Source organism: Hermetia illucens, chromosome 5 (genome assembly GCF_905115235.1).
Source record: "Hermetia illucens chromosome 5, iHerIll2.2.curated.20191125, whole genome shotgun sequence".
NCBI classification, from domain to species: domain Eukaryota; kingdom Metazoa; phylum Arthropoda; class Insecta; order Diptera; family Stratiomyidae; genus Hermetia; species Hermetia illucens.
In genome coordinates, this window is record NC_051853.1 from 81,799,925 (window position 1) to 81,820,488 (window position 20,564).

General features: G+C 43.1%; 1 protein-coding gene across 1 annotated transcript in view; it reads left to right on the plus strand.

The window, feature by feature from the left end:
• The window catches only part of LOC119658244, a 419,442-nt gene extending 399,235 nt beyond the window's left edge, over window positions 1-20,207 (plus strand). The window contains exons 6-7 of the mRNA XM_038065521.1: window positions 2,100-2,346; window positions 18,875-20,207. Coding sequence (XP_037921449.1) covers window positions 2,100-2,346; window positions 18,875-19,023 — 396 coding nt within the window. The 3' untranslated portion in view covers window positions 19,024-20,207. The remainder of the gene's footprint in view (window positions 1-2,099; window positions 2,347-18,874) is intronic.
• Window positions 20,208-20,564: the final 357 nt, after the last annotated feature.

Below are 20,564 nucleotides of genomic sequence, written 5' to 3' on the forward strand. Positions count from 1 at the left end.
GCATAGCTTCTCGCTTATATTTTCAAAGCCGATAACAGCAGGTTTCATTTTTTGGCTGACTAAGAAACCTAATCCGAGCACATGGTTTACTGGATGGCCACTATAATATATGGTGTAGCGGCTCTTCTTCAGGAAAACGGTTCCTGTCCATCGCATCTCTTGCAACGCTGTTACATTAGCCTTATATTGGGACAGGGTATGGGCTAGCTGCTCAGCAGCATTCGGTCTGTACAGGGAGCGCACGTTGCATGAGACAATGCCCAAATCGTTAATCCGATGTCGTTGCCGGGTTCGTCGTTGTAAGATCCATCCTGTCCGAGGCTTTTTCATTCACATAACCAGTAAGGTCGCCCGCAATGGCGATACAGTCATCAGCAGGCACGTTACCGGTCTCGATATCAAGTAGCTGCCAGAAGGTGTCTTTCTCTTCTGTGATACGTATGGGGTGAAGAAATGAATCGCACGATTACCTGATATAATTGAGAGCTCATCATTAAATCGCTCGACTTCTTTAGTGGCATCCCAGGAGCTCTCCGAGATGGCAATGTTGAGTGCGTGGACTACGAAAATGGAGAAGCTTATAGCCATTCTTAGCGGATTCGTTCTTCATCTTTTGGCACCATGCCACCGAGTTTATCACAGAGCGCAAGCACTAATTTACTTACGTTTTGACGCATGGACGGCGCCTGCCCATTTCTCGACAGGACCGTGGGCCGTCCTCCCCGCAACTGAAGTGGACGCGCTAGCATTTCTCCGAGACTCATTGTTACTCAATCCGATCATTTTGTTCTTAACGACATTGGATGCATTTTCTTGGTCGGCCTGTGGCGGGACCTGTCACCAAGAGGGTTCAGGTAGGATTTAGAATAGTCGAATAACTCCAACTATACTTTAGTTCTTTCCCTGATTTCAGCATTTTATTTTTGTTTTACTGAAGATAGCACAAGTTATGTTACCTCAAATCCACCTCGTTTACCTGGGTTTGGTGGCGGTATGCTATCTAAAAGACAAGACGGAGTTATTGAAGAGGTATAATATAAATTGACAAAGAGCAGACTAGTTTCGCTTCTGGAACCTTCTATCTGACCATTTCAACACCCTTCAATTCATGTGAACCAGACTCCTATTCCATCTGCTTTCCGGCGTGAATTAGGAATGGAGTCATTGGGATAATCTGAAAGCACCGGAGTACCCCGGGGTTGGTTAGAAATAATAGTGGATAGGACATGCATTAAGAAAAGAAACACAATTCCTTTCACAGCTGTGACATACATGTTATCTATGATTTCGGAAGGGTAGACGATTAGCTACAACCTGATAAATAGCCAAAGGATAAACTAGTACCACCCTGTATCTAGCTGTATAATGTAGTATTATTCTGCAGCAGATAAATTAACAACAACTAATTTGTTCTGATTTACAATTCCACCAAATATGGAAGCAAATTCGATGTTCCTAAAGACGGGTCTATCTAATCGACTCAGATATTCCTGTATCTTTATCTTTGACAGTTAAAGGCCGCTTGTCAATAGAAGTTTTGAACACTAACACCAATGTCCACTATTTCTGGTTATAGTTTGCAAGTCATAAGGAATAGATATTTATAGTTAAACGGAAAGTATACTTAGTAGGAGCATATGCTTTCCCTGGTCCTGGTCGAAAACGTGACCGAATTATGTGTTGAGCACGATCAGATAGAACAGACAGTAGTTAAGTTTTGAGCAAATACACTACGTCTGGGCTGTGTAAAGCTGCGAAAATCCTTAGTCTATTTTCTATGGAATTGTCTGCAGACTCCTTTTTGTTACGCAGGAAAAAAAAACAAACATTAAAAATAAACCATTCCAATTCGAATGTATTCAATTCTTTTCATCTGGTAGCGCTCAGATGTGTAGAAATCGTGGACAATACAATAAAATCGAGATACACTCTCAAGGCAACTATTCATGCCTTTTTAAAAAGTGTAGTCGAAATAGATTTTCACAGAAATAAAATGGTGCGTTCTTATCTGATCTAAAAATGTATTTTCGCTCTAAATAATTCTTACACTCTTTTCAAATACAAATATTCGTTCTCATTATATTTTTATTTTTTTCCAGATTCAACCGACCGATGTCCAGAATATTTTCACGCCGGAAGGACTTTATGCAACAAGGATTAGTCTCAAGCTCCAATTACAAAGTTCCCACTTCAGAAATCACCACATGGGCTACGGACAGCTTTCAAATAGTATCAGCGTGAACGGAGGGTTAGTTCTAAGGTGCACCGCACAGATTGGGAATTTGTACCAGGAGTACAGTGAAATTGAGTTGGGGGTACCCCAACGGGATCCGATTCCAGCTCGAGGTAAGTTTGGTCGCTTCGAAAGATGAGAAATTCTAATTTTAATCTTCCAAGTTATTTGCACGTTTGTGGTGTATTTTCAAAAGCAAAGCCATCGAGAAAGAGGTGAAAATTTCAGTAGGAAGTGAAGTGGGATTGGTGATCCAAGTTCCCTCCCAATCCAGAATGGAATGAATTTAAAACACAATTTTCTTCTCCAATCTCCTCATGTACAATTACAAAATACTTACGAACATACTATCCAATATTGTGGTAAAGCGGAGTCCAGAATATTGTGAGCATAGATTTTCGATTTGGACAAATAACATGGAAGCAAAGATACAAATGTGGTGTGGAGTGATTCGATACTTTTTAATTACACTAAGAAATCTCATAAAACTAGAAATACGATGGTAAAAATTAGAGGCATCGTACGGAAAATTGGTGAAAGCGGTAAACATTAGCAAATCACAACAATAGTTCGAAATTTATGAAATTCTGGAAGCAATTTCTTTTTGGAATTGAGAGCATCCTTAGCCCTCATCCACTTGAGGACGACTCTCTTGGTCACCGGACCCCTAGTTTGGCAGATGCTTCAAGGTCTATCCAAGACTTCTTTGCCGATTAGGCTGTTTCAGGGCTTTAGCTGAGTTTCTAAAACCGAGGCGAAGGCTGAGCTAGGCATTACATTACCCTGGTTTGACTCAGGAACTTATTCACAGCTGAGTCGACTGGCATCCGACGTACAATCATGACACAAATCCCACTGCCACCAGCGAGATTTGAACCGCGACCTTCCGTACGACAGCCAACTAGTATTGATCAATATTTATATGGTTACCATTGACCCCTTTGTGGGGTTTAGCCCGTTAATCATATCATCGTTCGCGGTTACCTGCAATGCCTTCAGCTCTCCCCGCGACTTCTCGAGCCGCTGGCACCCGTCCTCTACTGTTCTTCGCCCAGTGCACTTGGGGCGAAGCACTTTTCGGTTATCTTGGGATCCTAAAATTCAATTGTCGCCCCTCCTTAATTTGTGACCTATCTACTGCCACTGACTTCGTTTGAGATAGTGCTAGGCCAGCGTACTCCAATGATGCGACGCAGACAGGTATTGACGAAAGTTTGTAGCCGATGAGGAACATTGGAAATAACTTTGCATGTGTTGCTCCCAAATAGCAACACAGAAAGAACACTAGCAGAGAACATTCCCAACTTGATCTTGTTGTTGAGATAATTGCATTCCCAGATTTTAGCCCAATAGTTGAGGTAGGGAGAGTGTGATAACCCGCTAGGCTGAAAACCTTGGTTTTGTTGGTGTTCATCTTCAGTCCAAGCCTACTTGCCTCTCTTTCAAAACCCAGAGCCATTTGGATATTGTCATATCCCGGTGTGAAAGCAAACAGAAAACATCAACGCAATCGAGGTGTTTGAGGAAATATATCATTGTTTATTAAACTCTGCGCGTCCTCCGGGGAAGACAGCACGAGAAACGTTACCGATCATCATCATCATCAACGGCGCAACTGCCGGTGTCTGGTCTAGGCCTGCCTTAATAAGGAACTTCAGACATCCCGATTTTACATCGAGGTCCACCAATTCAATGTCCCTAAAAGCTGCCTGGCGTCCTGGCCTAGGTCATCGTTCCATCTCAGCATCTGCCTCGTCTTGTTTTTCTACCATAGATGTTGCCCTTATAGACTTTTTGGGCTGGATCAACCTCATTCATACGGATTAAGTGACCCGCCCACCGTAACCTATTGAGCCGGATTTAATGCACAGCCTAACGGTCATGGCATCGTTCATGGATTTCGTCGTTATGTAGACTACGGAATGGTCCATCCTCATGTAGGGAGCCAAAAATTCTTCAGAGGATTTTTCTCTCGAACGCGGCCAAGAGTTCGCAATTTTTCTTGCTAGGAACTGAAATAGGCTCTGTTGGCTGACAACAACTGTGCGCGGATTTCATCATGGTAGTTGTTATCGCTTGTCATTTCCTATAGGAGAAATTATCAACGATCTCAAAGTTGTAGTCTCCTATCTTTATTCTTTCAGTTTGACCAGTGCGGTTTGATGTTGTTGGTTGGCTGGTTTTTGGTGCTCAGGTTGCCACCATATACTTTGTCTTGCTTTAATTGATGTGCAGCCCAAGATCTCGCGCCGCCTGCTCGATCTGGATGAAGGTGATACTATCGACCTGGCATAGGCCAGTAGCTGGGTGGACTTAAAGAGGATTGTACCTCTCACATTTAACACAGTATCACGGATCATTTTTTCTTAGACCGTTGTTGATGTCGAATGATCTCGAAAGTGATCCTGTTGTTTTTATCTGTCAGTCCATATTTCAATAGTTTTTCCATCGCATGCAGCAGAGAGAAATTCTGATCTTTTGCTGATTTGCCTGGTATGGGCCAATGATGTTCTGGGCCTATGGAGCTATCCCGTCTAGCAAGAGAGCGGAGACTTATAGATGGTACTCAGGAACATGATACCTCTATAATTGCTACACTACATGATATCTCCCTTTTTATGTATGGGACAAACTTTGTTGCCCGGCATTGATTCGCTGTCCCACACCTTGAGCATAAGATGATGAACCACTTGGTCGAATTGGTCGCCTCCATATTTAACGAATTCGACTGTAATTTCATCGGCTCCTGGCGACTTATGATTTTTAAGCGGCTGAATTGTACGAACTGTTTCTTCTATACTTTGTGGTGGCAGTATTTCTTCGTTGGCTTCAGTTGGCGGCACCTCCAACGCGCCGATGTTCTGGTTACTCAGCAGTTCATCAAAGTACTCAACACATCGATCCAATATGACCATTTTATCAGAAATCAAATTTGCTTCTTTGTCTTGTCAGGATGAACATCGAGGTGCGTAAGGCTTCGTCCTGCTCTCTGTACTTTTCGAGTTGAGAGACCTGCTGGTTCTCGCAAGTTTTCTTTTTCCGTCTGTGAAGTCATTTATCCGCTCGCCGGAGTTCGTGATAAGTCTCTGTGCGAGCCCGTTTCCTTTGAGAATGCAACACTACTCGGTACGCTGCATCCCTCCGTTCCATTGGTAGCTTACATTCATCGCCCAGCCAGCTTTTCCGACTCCTTTTGCGGCTGGGCCAAGTATGTTTGTGTCCGTATTTATGATAACATTCTTCAGGTGATTATGTAGATCATTTGTTGATGCTTCATCTCCAGGATTTCTGTTGATTGCAATTATTGCGGCATCCATTTCCCCTTATAGGTGTTTCGGAGGTCTGTGTTGTGGATGGCTTCAGTGTTAACTCTCACCTGGTTGTCAGACGGGACTCTAGCCGGTGTTGTTATTCGAGCTCAGAGCAGTATGCCAACGAGATAGTGATCCGAGTCTATATTGGCCCCTATACGTTCTGGCATTCATCAAAGCTGAAAAGTGGCGGCGTTCGATCAACATGTGCTCAATTTGGTTGAAAGTGGCCCCATTTGGAGAGGCCCACGTTTTTCTGTGGACCGCTTTCCGCGTAAACCAGGTACTTCCAACAACCATTTCGTATGACCCTGCTAATTGAACAATCCGTAGTCCGTTATCATCCCGTTATCTACTTGGCTGTTAAAATCCCCAAGTATGATTTTGATATCATACCTGGGACAGGTTTCGACAGTTCGATCACTGCCTCGTAGAAGGTATCCTTCTCCGACTCTGGAGTCTCCTCTGTGGGGGCGTAAACGCTAATGAGGCTTATATTTCTAAATTTGTCTCGCAATCGTAGAGTGCATAGCCGTTCCCTTATATTTTCAAAGCCGATAACAGTAGGTTTCATTTTCTGGCTGACTAACACTCCGAGCACATGGTTTACTGGATGGCTACTATAATATATAATGTAGTGACCCTTCACCAGGAAAATGCTCCCTGTCCAACGCATCTCCTTCAACGTTGTTAGAGGTAGGGTATCGGCTAGCTACTTGGTAGCTCCAACTCTGTACTGTCGAGTGCCGCTTCCATGAGAAAATGCCAAATCGTTATTCGGTTTTCGTTGCCGGGTTCGTCGCTGTATAGTCAATCCAGTCCGAGGCTACTTTTGTGAGTTCGTTAGAGGTTGTTTTCCGGGTAGGGCCTTATTCAACACCCAACCTGGAGGACCAGTTGGTACAATTTGGTTTGTTTTTAGTCTCCGCTTCGGACCTAAAATCCTTTGAGATTTTACCGCGGTGCCACACGAGTTTTGTAGTTAGATAGCCGAGCGGATAAAAAAAAAAGAGAAAACTCCGCGTTTTACTCAAATAACTTACATCAATTTCTAATTCGTTGCAATGGTAACGTCTGCACTTTACACCTGCATATTATGCTTGCGATTGCATTTCCGGCATGTGCAGTTTTACCTGATCTAACAGAATTTCGATATCATAGGAATTAATGGGACCGGATGTCTGGTTATACATAACTCATGCGCCATCATATGTCGCCCTGATAATCACTATTAGTTTCTCTGGAATGCCCCTCCTTAATTGAGCACTCTAGATACACTTTCTGTTCACGCTGCGAAAATCCTTTTCGGAATCGTTGAACAACAAATGTAGCAAAGATCTAAATCGCAGGCTGTTCCAAAATGGTCCGTAGGGCGTTGATATGATCAATGCAAGTGGAGCCGGAGCGGAAACCAGCCTGCTCTCTGTCGATCAAGTTTTCGAGATTTTCTTTGATACATCCAGGATTATTTTAGTTATTATCCTTGCGACGGTAGGAAACACGAATATACCCCTCCAATTGTCACACTCAGACCGAATGCCCTTCTTTGAAATTTTAACGATGGTCTCCTTCTTCCACTGTCTGGGGTCTCGGGTTCCCAAGATTTCCGTACGAATGGAAGCAGCAGACCTGTAGCAGCTGTAGGTGCAGCAGTAAATAACTTTTCGGGGAGACCGTCAAACTCAGCTCTGTTTGAGCGCATTAGTGGCTAAAATGATTCCTCTTCTGCTTCGAAGAAGAGTCCGTATCCGCATATTACCGTGATGAGCCATTTCATCCAAAAGAAGAGGAACCTCATCGTATGTGATATGGGTAAGACTCGTGGTGAAGTGTGATTTCCACCTCTCCAGTTGTTCATCATTGTGGATTAGGGGTCCACCATTAATGTTCTTCATAGGACCATTGAAAGATTTGCGACCACATGCAAGTTCTTACGTGATGCGATATACAGTTCTGAAATCATTGCGACCTGGGGCATCTTCCACTTCCCTGACCAGCGGAATAGAAAATACTTTTTGTACTGGGGAGTTCGCTCGGCATCGGAGTTCGGGCGCTTCACACCCGCCATTACTTACAGCGGCCAGTAGAGCCTTCAATCCCTTCCGTTCATCGATCTGCTTCCTTGATTCCGCAGTCAGATAGATCTTATCACGTTCCTCATGATTCCATCATCCATCATGATTAGAATGCCACTTTTCGGAAGTTTTCCCTGAACTGTGTTTAATTGCTCGTAGAAAGCATCCTTCTCTACTACATCGGAAGTCTTCGTTGGTGTGTAGTATTATACAATTGTGACGCTCTTTAATCTGAAGCGAAATCTTGCAGTTAGAAGTCTGTCAGAAACCGGTTCCCAGGTCAAGAGTCAGAAGCAACCCGACACCGGACTCGCGTCTACTACTACTTGACCTTCCAGAGTACAAAAGAGGGAGAGAAGTACTCCCCAGAGTCCCACCATCTTACTTCGCTTATCGTTGGAATACTCGCTTAAGTTGGAGAAAGCGAGCATTCGGAGGACCCTCACTATCGTTGTCGAGGAGCATGCGCACATTTCAGAAACCAATTGTTTTCCGTTTTCGGTAGGAAAAAGGTCATAGTCATGAGGTCAGGCGTTTCGATAACAATAAAGTTTCAAAATTTTCAGGTTGCTTGCCCACAAATTTCTTTCCCTTTTAGACGCCTGTTACGACAAGCGGGGAACACTTTGAGTGTATTGTTAAGACCCAACTCACAGGGCGCCACTTATTAAAAGATAAAGAATAATCATATGAAGAAACACGAATCTGAAGAATGTTAGTAGTTACTGAAGTAAAAAAACTCTTAAAAAGGCTCTTCTCTATATCGGATATAAGGTTTTGGTCACACGAAAGCTATACGAGGGACCATGTGCACTCATTTCATCACCATTCAAGGATTATCGCCTGAGCAAAGGAGGAATCTTCATTACCATTATAAACTTAGAAGAAAATAGTCGCACCCACAGTAGTCACAAAAAGCTACTGGAAGTTCGCGCTCTGCGCTTAAAAGAAAACCTAATAAGGACTGTTATGCAGAACATGGATTGCAGAACATAACTATGAGAGTAGCAGAAGAAGGGGAAACGATATCTGATATTCCCTGGAACTTTTGTTGACAGCTCACAGCTTGCAACCAATGCAATTAAAGTTCACACTCTGGCAGTCCGTCTGTTTGCCTGGCAGCCCCTCTGACTACCTGTCGTTGCCACGAAATTTAATAAAAAAATTGGAATTATGAAGGCTCGCATATATGGTGAATCACATCATCTGACGAGCAGTTTCAAGAGCATCTCCATACACGCGCAAGGGGGATGCAAAATGTTCTTCCCAAAATACATTTAGTCATGTGGGGTATCAAATGAGGGGTCTCGAGTGATACTTTACTATACAAAATTATAAGGAAAAGAAAGGCGTTTGGGAGAGTGAGTGTTATTATGAATCACGGACCCATTTCCGGAAACTGTCCAGCCGAAAAGTCTAGGTGATGTCTAGGCGTCAAAAATACCCTCCATAGAGATCTATGTCCAATTAAAGTTGGTTGATATTTGGAAATCGACTGGAAACTTAAGGTCATCCTAGGAACAGAAAATAAAAATAATATGAAGTCTGATACTGGAAAGTTTTGTGGAAATTCGATTATTATTAACAACGGTGTAAAGCTGTCCGTTCGTGTAATTTTCCTGTAATGCCAGACACAGAATGTCAACATCACACTATAGGAAATATTGTGGCATACGAAATGCATATACATTACGAGCTACGTATGAATAGAATTGCCGTGAACCCAGATATGTTTGCAAAAGAAATATACGCAACCTTTTACCCAACCCAAAGGACCAGTCTTCTATTTATTATAACTGATTTACGTGTATTTAATTCCAAAATGAAAAAGAAAAACCTAATTTGCCATGCATTGAGTTTTCAGAAAAAGTAACCAAATATTAGTTTGAAATGAGAGTGTTTGTTTAAGGAAGGCTTCTCACGTATGCAATTTTAGTCATAAAGTACAGAAATGGTTGAACCTGAATCAGGAAATGCCGACTAGATCCAAATTATTCGTTCAATATGTGCTCCTATTCGAGAATACACGGGAGCTAACGATCGGTTCTATTATTCACGAGTACCGGCATCATACATGTCATGGATAATAAATTACGAAGTCACGTTCTTCATTAGGGTGATCCCGTAGCAATGTGGAAGACATTGTGAAAGTTGCAGCACACACGTGAGGGTGTTGTGTGTACAATACATGAGATTCAAGTATAAATACAGGCTCCAGGAGTCACTGGGTAGGAGAGCATACTAGAGTACTGGGTAGATTGAATGAATAAGTAAAAACTCCCAAATCACTTCACTACAAATCCCAATCAGACCCTTTTTTATTCCCACTCTCAAGTGCAGAACAATGGGTGCTCAATGAATTGTAAGGTATTTGATTCAAGTACAATACGGTAGGGGAGAGTGCTCGCAAGAGAATACATTCCATGAGTAAGATATTTTCCCAAGAAAGATTAGGACCCTCATCGCAAATACACGCAGGAAGTGAGTTCCTGATGTCTCTATTTCACTTGATGTGAAACCTATGTTTCCAGAACGTGGCCATCCTAAAAGGACTGTTGCCAGAGACCTGTGAACAGAGCCTCTGTTCCTACCACATTGTTCGCTACCCATCCACACAATGGGCCCGAAGGATACAGCTCTCCCACATCCTTTCAGCAAAAACACTGAGGAACGCATTCTTCAAAGTAAGAATTCCATAATGAAAAATTGTCCTGGGCTCAGCTAAATGTTTCTACATTCTGAATCTATAAATAATTCTAGCTGCGCAACAGAATACGGAACTTCGAACCCTGGTCAGGAACAAGTCATAAAGAGTAATAAATTGAATACGAGTCAGAACAGTAAATTGAGAATATTGTCCTGGAATTCAGAGCTATTGTGGCCCGATTGGAGAGAAAGGAGCACGTTCGTGTTGTGATTTCTACGACGGATATGTTTCCATTATATACAATCTTATCCCGCTATTTATGAAGCATGGGCACGCACACTTCTGATTTTATTATATTCTTTCCTATCTTAGTTGGGAAGTGGATGTATGATTTTTTCAGCTGAATAATTGCTCTTCTCAGTGGAGTGTAAACTTTGAAGTACGTAACTCGGGGATTGGTTGCCTCGGCACATACTATCTGATTATCAGCCCGGAAAATTTCAATTTGAAAGAATATGTATAAGTTCAATATGCGTTAGAAAGATTCTGTTTCAAATTGTAATATTGCGCCATGATCCTTTCATGTTTGTTGATCATCGTTCCATCAAGCCTATATATTTCAAGTAAGCCATGTCAAAACGTGCGAAAGGAATTCCAAACTTTTCGAACATTATAATCTATCCTTAATATGATTGAAAATGTAAGAAGGCAAGGTCACATGAATGACCCAACCGAGGAAGCTCTTTCCCAAAAAAAAACTATGAACCTTTCTCGTACATTTGCAGTAAATAGTCTAGTCAAAGTCAGTAAAGGCGCTAAACATCAGAATATCAAAAATGAATTCTTTTCGTCAATGTGGAGTTTTTTTAAAAAATTTGACAACAGTTGGTCCAAGGGCAAAGGTGAAGCAGGACCTGACACGTTGTCTCTGATCTGGATGAAACCATAATCAAATTTATTAAGAGGGTGTCTGCTACAATATGTTTATATCACCTCTAAGGTTTTGTGGATAACAAAATCTTCTTCTTTTTCTTCAATCTTTGTCCGGTTCACAAGCGGAGTCAGCTCGTCGTGATCCGCTTCGTTATTTTATTTTATCAAATGCCTGATCTGGATGCAATCGTGAGGCTTTCAAATCCCCATCTAGCATTTCGAAAAACCATTGTTTCGGCTGGTCTTTACATGACCATTGCATCGAAGACGCCCCTCTCGCAACTTTTCCACCTTCGGTGCAACCCCATATCGATCGGCCAACACACAGAACCATAGAGAGCGACAGGGCGGACGACATTGCGGTAAATTTTAGATATGAAATATTCGTTGATACATTGATCAAAAAGAACACTAGTTTTGGAACGCCACCTCATCTAGGTTGCGCTAATGCTCGAAGCGAATTCACAACGCAGTTCTCCATTGGCTGATAGCAATCGCTCAGTTCTGGGCAGGACACTACCATTGACAGTGATTGTGGCTGTTTCACTGGGATCGGTCGTCAAAAATTCAGTTTTATTCAGATTGCATTTGAGACCGTATTCCATGAGTTGATCATTCCATTTTTGGACAAGTTGCTCAAGATCATCTTTTATATTGCACGCTAGGATGTCAACATCTACATAAAGCAGTGTATATGACACTGGACTTTGTATGTCCCATGTGACAGTGTCCATAACTAGAACAAGGAGAAGTGGTGAGAGGGCACTTCTTCGGTGAACAACGACAGAGGCATGAAGCGGTTTTGATACATCCGCCACACTTCGAACTTTGCTGGACCAAGCGCACAAGCGCCAAAATTGGTCTGAAGAAGTTTCACAAAGAAAAATAACAAGCACCGATGATGCCTGATATTTCGACGCGAAAGTGATGTCAGGAATGTTTCCTTCACAACGTGGGCGCCGTCTCCACAGCATCAACCCGATATCGAAAGTTCGGCATCGTTTCATTCGGGGTCAGATAAACACTAAAGAACATTATCCCTAAACACCGATTCCAGACAAACTCACTCCTTCGGCTTTCGGCAAGAACACGAAGTCTAACGTCGTTCCGAACCCACATGCGGCGATGCCCGATAAGTCGAGATCCGATGAAATCGAGTCCCTGTTTCGGTATTGCTCGCTGATTAGCACAAGCTCAGCATTTACCTCCGCAGCGAACTGCGCTTGCCACTGGTGAGCAATTCTGGTGCATGTTAATTTTTAAAATGCGGATCATGCCAATCGCGCCCTAGCGTGCTAAGCCCGTGCGACGCTCTCTCCACACGCGCCACGATACCTGCAAAGAACGTAATTTTCGCTTTCACTACATGTTTTCGCTTGGTGACTTACCTGGCCGCATCTCCGGCAAGCTGTCTTTCTGTCCGTTCCCTTGCAAGTTGCTGATCTGTGTCCATAGTCCCAACACCTGTAGTGCTTGGTGGGGACTATCCGCATTTGTACCCTGCATACTACTCATGCAATTTTGATTTTCCCGCCGCTGGGTTTCTTCGCATATTGCTCGGGTACTTCCACCACGATCTAGTCTTCTTTCAACAGACGGGTATATAGCAGCGTAGTAGTTTGTTTCCTTTTACCCGTCTTCGCCTTCTTTTTTTTTTGGTCCCTGGAAACTACTTGGATAAAGCCCCGTTCAGACACGTCGTCTTTCCGCTTTTCCTTAATTCACTTTGCAGAGGGCTATCTGCGCAAGCAGCGTTCTGAGCAGGGAGTGCGGCTGTTTTTGCTTTCTAATCGTCTTGCGCTGGTCTTCACGTTCGCCTGTAGAAGAAGATGCGATCAAATAGTTCATCCAGTTCCATCAGCTGAATTTGACGGCTTTGCTGGCGTTCCTCTAGAGGAATGTTGCTGACCGCATACGCTTCACCACCGCCGCGGATTTCCTGATGAAGCTTTCCTCTTCGGCTCTAGCTAGGGCAGTCGACTGCAGTTTCACTCGGATCGTTCCCGAATCCACTTGCTCGGGACTAGCGATTCTGGCTGGGCTTTTTTTCAGAACAGGGGCACTACTGGGTATTGGAATGGCATCCACGCAACGTCAGTCGCGCCACTTGGTCGGGCTTCCTCGTTATTTGGGCGTCCCGCTGTCACATCGGGTATGCCAGGCCTCGCTGCCTCTTTTGCTGATAGCTGCGGTGAACGACGCATTTTGGTGCTGCACCCAAAATCACTCAGCTCTTCCGTCTGCCTTGCTATTCCGTCGATATTTTTTTCGTTGGTTTAGGTTTATTTTTCGTGGAAAATTAACCAGCGCATCGTGTGCAAAGATGCGGGCTGCAGTAGTCAGAAACGAATGTACCCTCAGGGATACAGCCACCCCCCAGTTCCCTGAGGCCTGATCTACGCTTAGCTAATACCGGGATTCACGGACGAATCAGCTCTCGCTCGGGGCAACGCGGTCTACTAACACCGATTCAATGCACACTACCCGAGCAGTCTCGACGGCGCTGGCTCCTGATGTACGTCACAACTACTACCTTTGCAGAACTAGGCTTATATCACCCCATCGACGTTGGCGGAGAGCTGTCGGCGGTTCCCAGCGTGTCCGACGTGTACCGGTCATTCGCGGTTCGCTCTTCGCCGAGAAGCTTTCTTGAGGCTACTACCTAAGACGCGGGTCTACTGGCACCTAGGGGGTGAGAATTACTTACCCGTTAAAGGTCGCTGACGGCCCCTGAGGCCGAAGCTTGGTGAGTTTTAAAGAATTTCCCTGTAAATACCCTGAAGAGTTCTATTCCTGTTAAGTTCACACAAAATACTTTTCTAATCCCTTTCGTTTCATTTCTTATGGTCTTAGCTAAAAACTCTTTTCCGATTCCACAGAAGTATTCTAGTCTGTGTAGCGGTTCCTTCCTTTTTTACTGGCCAAGTCAAATACCTTGAAGACCACCTCAGTTTAGTATTAGAGTGCCATGCAGAATGTTACTGTCCTACACTGTGCGATAGTGCCACGGGAAACGAGTTTAAAGATACGGACTAGTGATCATCAACATTTTTTAGTGGGTTGTTTAGAATTTTTTTATGCAATAGTGCATTTTCCCACTCATGGACAACAGCCTGACTGTGGAAACGGATGCTTTTGATTTTCGGTGCCGACGCTCTGTGTGTCTAAGATCAGATGCAGGAGCAACCGACAAACGAAGTTAAGCGATAATTAGATGATGGTCTCTTGCCGTTGCCAGCACCAACATGTGGCAGAGAATGGTGTAGTCGGCGAGCACCCTTGCATTCAGATCACCCAACACGATCACAATGTCACATTTAGGAAACCTCTCTTGAACTGCATATGATTACTTGTAGAAAGTATTCTTTTCCTCTGTCCGGATAGCTGAGTGGTCAGAACACAAGGTTATCGTGGAATGGAAGGTCGCGATTCAAATCTCACTGGTGATAGTCGACTCAGCTGTGAATGAGCACCTGAGTCAAATCAGGTTAATAATCTCCGGTGAGCGCAATGCTGACCACATTGCCTCCTACAGTATACTGTACTGTACCGTTACGGTCTTGAAGAAAATGCTCTAACCCACTTCAAGGCCTTGATCCTATATAGATTGTTGCGCCAACGATTATCATCAGTGCTAACAAGACTTGTTAGCACTGATGAAGGGAACAAGTGGTTCCCGAAATATCGGAATTTGCAAAAACAAAAATATCAACACTAGCGAATAAGAAAAAACAATTTTTTTATTATTTCAAATAATTTATCGTTGGAAACACCACATAATTACACTCAGATGGACATATCTGCTGGTGGTTAGCACTACATAACTGTAATGTAAAAGAGTGGGCAAAGGTAGTATAAGTCCAACGGCGAAACGTTGATTGGTACCCACAATGGAGCATAAAACCTGAGAAACGCCTGTTGAACCAACACCAACAGCTCTACTACCCAACCCTATCTCCACCTCCAAGTAGTGATCGTAGGGAGCTACTTTTTAACGAAAAGCTCTAGAAGGAGAAGGATGAAGGCGACTCTCCCGCGCCTACAAACCGGACAAATTGTAAAAACTGATCCTCCAGCTTGGCGGTTGGATAGGGCTAACAACCCTGCTCGGAAATCAAACGACAAAAGAGCCTCGGACTGGACACACAACACACAACACAAATTCGAACCTGGCAACATAAGCGAAATAACGATTTGCGCATTTTCTCATGGAACGTGCGCTCCCTGGGTAGAGATGGAGCTAACAAGCAGCTGGCCTATAGCCTTCCTCAATATGCTGTTATCGGCTTTGAAAACATAAGCGAAAGGCTATGCACTCTGCGCTTGTGAGGCAAATTTACAAATATAACCTTCATTAACGTTCACACCCCTACAGAGGAGATTGCAGAGTCGAAGAAGGATATCTCGAAGCCTGTCCCAGATATGATATCAAAATCATACTTTTAAAAGTTTTTAACAGTCAAGTAAGCACGAAGCCCGTATTCAGGCGATACGTTGGCTTTCATAGCTTACCTCAAAATACAAATGATAACGGACTAGTGAATTAACATGAAATGGTTGTTGGAAGTACTTGGTTTGCGCGGAAAGCGGTCCACAAACAAACGTAAGCCTCTCCAGACGGGACTACTTTCAACAAAATTGACCGTGTGTTGATTGAACGTGTGCATCTCGCTGCCTTGATAAATGTCAGAACATATAGGGGGGCCAATATAGACTCGGATCACCATTGTTGGCATGGTGCTTCGGGCTCAAATTAACACCTCGAATACTCTCTGCCAATCAGGCAAGAGTTGAGAGTGAAATCATCCACAGGACAGACCTCCGCAACACATATAAGGGGGAAATGGATACCGTAATAACCGCAGTCAACAGAGATCCTGGAGATGAAGCATTAACAAATGATCTTCATAACCACCTGAAGGACACTATTATTGATTCTTAGACCCGGGCGCAAGAAAAGTCGGAACGGGTGCTTCGTCGATGAATATAACTTAGCAATGGAAAGTAATGTTGCATTCTGAATGGGCGCGGGCTCGCGCGGAGACTTATCTCAAATTCCGGCGAGCAGACAAATAACTTAACAGACGGAAAAAGGAAACCGAGGGAACCAACAGGTCTGTGAACTCGAAAAGTACAGGGAGCAACCGCACCACATGCAGAAATTTCACCAAGAAGTCAGCAGGATGAGGCCTTATACACCTCGATGCTCATCCTACCGAGAGAAAGAGGAGAATCTGATTTTTGGCAGAATGGACATATTGAAGTAATGGCTTGAGTATTTTGATGAACTGCTCAACAACTAGAAAATGGGCGAGTTGGAGGTCCCGCCTTCTGAAGACAACGGACAAATACTGCCACCACCAAGTATGGAAGAAGTAGTCCGTGCAATCCACCGGTTTAAAAATCATAAGTCGCCGGGGCCGATGGAATTACAGTCGAATTGATTAAATATGGAGGCGACCTATTGCACCAAGCGGTTCATCAACTTATGGTCAAGATGTGGGACACCGAATTAATGCCTGACGATTGGCAACGAGGCATTATCTGTCTCATACATAAAAAGGGAGATATCACGAAGTGCAGCAATTATTGAGATATCACGTTACTTAGTACCTTCTATAAGATATTCTCCGCTTTCTTGCTAGATCCGATAGCCCCATACGCCCAGAACATCAATAGGCCATACAAAAAAAAGCTTCATTTTTGCGCGGCAAGCAATGCAAAAACTGTTGGAATATGGACATCAGTTGCACCATCTTTTCATCGACTTTAAGGCCGCCTATCGCATAGCCAGGGTAAAACTGTACACGGCTGTGAGAGAATTCGATATCCCGACGAAATTGATAACAGTGACTAGGCTGACTCTGAGCAATATGCGAGGCTAGATAAAAGCAGCAGGATCACTCTGGAGGCCATTCGACAGCAATAACGGCCTAAGACAAGGAGAAGCCCTATTACGCGTCCTCTTTAACCTGGGTCTCGAGAAAGTGATCCCTGATACTGAGCTGAGGTGGGGGGCACGACCTCTTTAATTCCACCCAACTATTGGGCTATGCTGACAATATCGGCATCCTGGGAAGAACAGCCCGATACGTACAAATTGCCTTCATCCAGATCGACCAGATGGCGTGAGATCTTGGGCTGCAGATTAATGAAGGCAAGATGAAATATATGCTGGCAACATCAGCACGAAAAGCCAACCAACAACATCAAGTCAAATCTACAACTTTGAGACTGTTGATGATTTCTCCTATTTAGGGTTGAAAATCACAACCGATAACAGCTACGATGACGAAATCCGCGCACGGTTGTTGGCTGCGAACAGAGCCTATTTCAGCTTACAAAAACTATTCCGCCCGAAACTTCTCAACCTAGGGTCAAAGCTCTTATTATACAACACAGTGATCTTTCCTTCCTCATAGACCTGGATTCTTAGCAAAAAAAATTTCGAACTCTTGGCCCTGTTCGAGAGAAGAATCCTCCGAAGAATTTTTGGCCCCCTACATGAGGATGGACGATTCCGTAGCCTACATAACGACGAAATCTATGAGCGATACCATGACCGTCCGGTTGTGGATAAAATCTGGCTCAACAGGTTACGGTGGGCGGGACACTTAATCCGTATGGATGAGGATGATTCAGCCCGAAAAGTCTATGAGGGCAAAATCTATGGTAGAAAAAGAAGACGAGGCAGACCCTGCCTGAGATGGAGCGATGGCGTAGGTCGCGATGCCAGACAGCAGAGGAAAGCACAGTGCAATAACTGCGGCAAGAGGGAAAGGAGTACTCCCCGAAGACCCACCCTCTCATTTCACTTAGACTAAGAGCGCGCAACTCAACCACCTGAATTCTCGCTCGGGTTGGAAAAAGTGGCCATTCTGGAGGATTTCAATACCAATGTCTAGGAACAGGTAAGTAGATAGGGATGATGAATAGGGTCCTGTACGTTATCATGTTTTTGAATATTTCTTTGGTTTGGTGGTTTTTGATTATGGACCCTTATTTAAGGGATCTCTTTCTAAACCCCAAGTTCCCTCGCTTTGGAGCAGATGTTAAAATTAAGATCTCGCTCCGAAAGTACTCACTAAGACCATACATTCGGATTCCATGTCCTTTAAACTGAACGTGGAATGATGTTCTTGACCGCATGAGGGAGGGTTCACCGTTCCTAGGCATTCACCGAATCTATTAATAAATGCAATTGTTTCAGAGCAAAATGCGGGGTGACAAACCAACAACCAAATGGAAATCGATAGGAAGATAGCAAATTGATTTTAATAAGAATACAGTTAGAAAAAATACACTAGGGTGGATCAAAGAGAGAACAGTTTCATGAAATTACCAACTGAGACCTTCGTACTTTATAAATGCAGTCTTTAGTTCAAACAAATTATTTCTTGCTATTATTTTAATTAAGAAGCCCAGTTTATTGCAAAGTCGCCCCTATCCGCACCTTACCCTCTACAAATTCTAGTTGAACATAAATGCAAGCGTTGGGCATCGTCATTTCATTCATTTTCAAAGGAGCGGCGTCTTCCACCCTTAAATTGAAAACCTTTGAATGCGTCAAGTAAATACCTGGTGGCTTGCTATTTCGCTTTCTTCACTCCCCCATTTCACTTCTGTTAATCAACCCACCCCCAATTCTACTAACGACTATTCTCTTTCTCCACAGTGACCTCATCCGGAGCGACCAGGTTAGGTCTGCACTCGCTGCGGTCAACCAACTTTACACCTCACACTTCGGACTTGGTGGTGGCGGCAACCGTTGCAAGTTTAATTTCCACTTTCGTGCAGCACTTCATCCATCACAGTTCCAGATAGTCGAATACAAAGTTGGACCGTTATTAATTATGTATTTGTTAAAGGAGAATTTGTATTTATTTGGCTGAAAATCAAATTTCATTTCATTTTCCCCAAGGGATATAACAATTATTCGAGTACCGGTAACTATTAAGTTTTTACTGCAAATATGAAAGGGTTAAGTGGGAAAAAGTGGAAATAGAAAATAGCATTTATACGAATGCCGTTAAAGTAAATTATAGCATAATATAAATCAGTAGGTGTAGGTATGGAAATTAAATTTACGGAGTAAGAAGTCCATTAAGTTCGTGCAGCCGAAAGGTATTTGTTCTAAGAATCCGTAGAGACACGGAACTCGGAAGCGGGTCCTGTCTGTTGGGAAATGTTGATCCTGCAAGAATGAGATTCATGAGGAAATCATTTTCTTGTTTACCACATTCAGTTACGCATTTATATTTAACGCAACCCTTTGAGATCATATTTCTAGTTTCGAAACTTGGCATCACATTAATTCCATAATTTTCGAAAGTCCATGAATATTTGATAGTCAGGAACCATTGGACAAATGCATACGTTATATTGCCTGCACATTTGCATGTGCACTCACAAAATGCGGAACGCGGCTGTCAAATTTCTAATTCCATAAAGTTCTACAATTCGAGTACACGCAAGCCTCATACACCTGCTCCTTCCCAGGCACTAATATCCTCCACCGTATATGAATTAAACAATGTCGCAATTTTCTATCAATTTTTGTCCTTCAGCTTTGTTTCGAACCCCTTTTCAATCACAGGCAAAACACAGTTATGTTATTATAAATACGTAACTTTACTGCTTTGACAACAAAGGAATCTTTTTCAATACTCAAACCGACTTTTAATTTCACGTAATTCGCAACATCCTTTCACCAACACAAAATTTCACGAAGAGAAAGTAGAGGCATAGAGGTTTCTACAGAATAAGCACTTAAGGCATAAAACATAATATTAAAGGAACGACTCATTGTGGCTAAGTCCAGAATTTGTCCCCAATCCTTCCGTTGAAATTATGGAGTAACATTTTAATGCACGATGAAAATGCAAAGGATAAACTTAGTGATAATTCCAGAAAGAAAGAAATGAAATAAATGAATTTAATGCTTATCACGTTATTGTCTTGTATATGTGTATGAAAATATTTGGAAATAAAATGAAAATGCTGTAAAAGGACATGTGCATGTTTTTTGTTACGTTTAAAAAAAGGGCAAAGTTCTGCGCTTATTTGCTTTTGAAAGTGTCTAATGGATTGTGACAATGAATTTCAAGGATTAAGAAGTTGACAAATTTCAAAAAGAGAGCAATGCTCTGATACCTTGTATAGAAGAATCTGGTGAAATTATTATAACACTACATGCCCCAGTTGCACGTTAGCCCAACTGACATACCTTCTCCAGCACCATTACCTTTACGTCATTACTTCCTCCTAAAGCCGGGAGAAATTTCTCCTCCTCAAAAGCTACAGTGGGCCAGCCAGCTATTCTAGTCTTTCACCTTCATTGAGGCTGTAGGGTTCACTCACCCGCC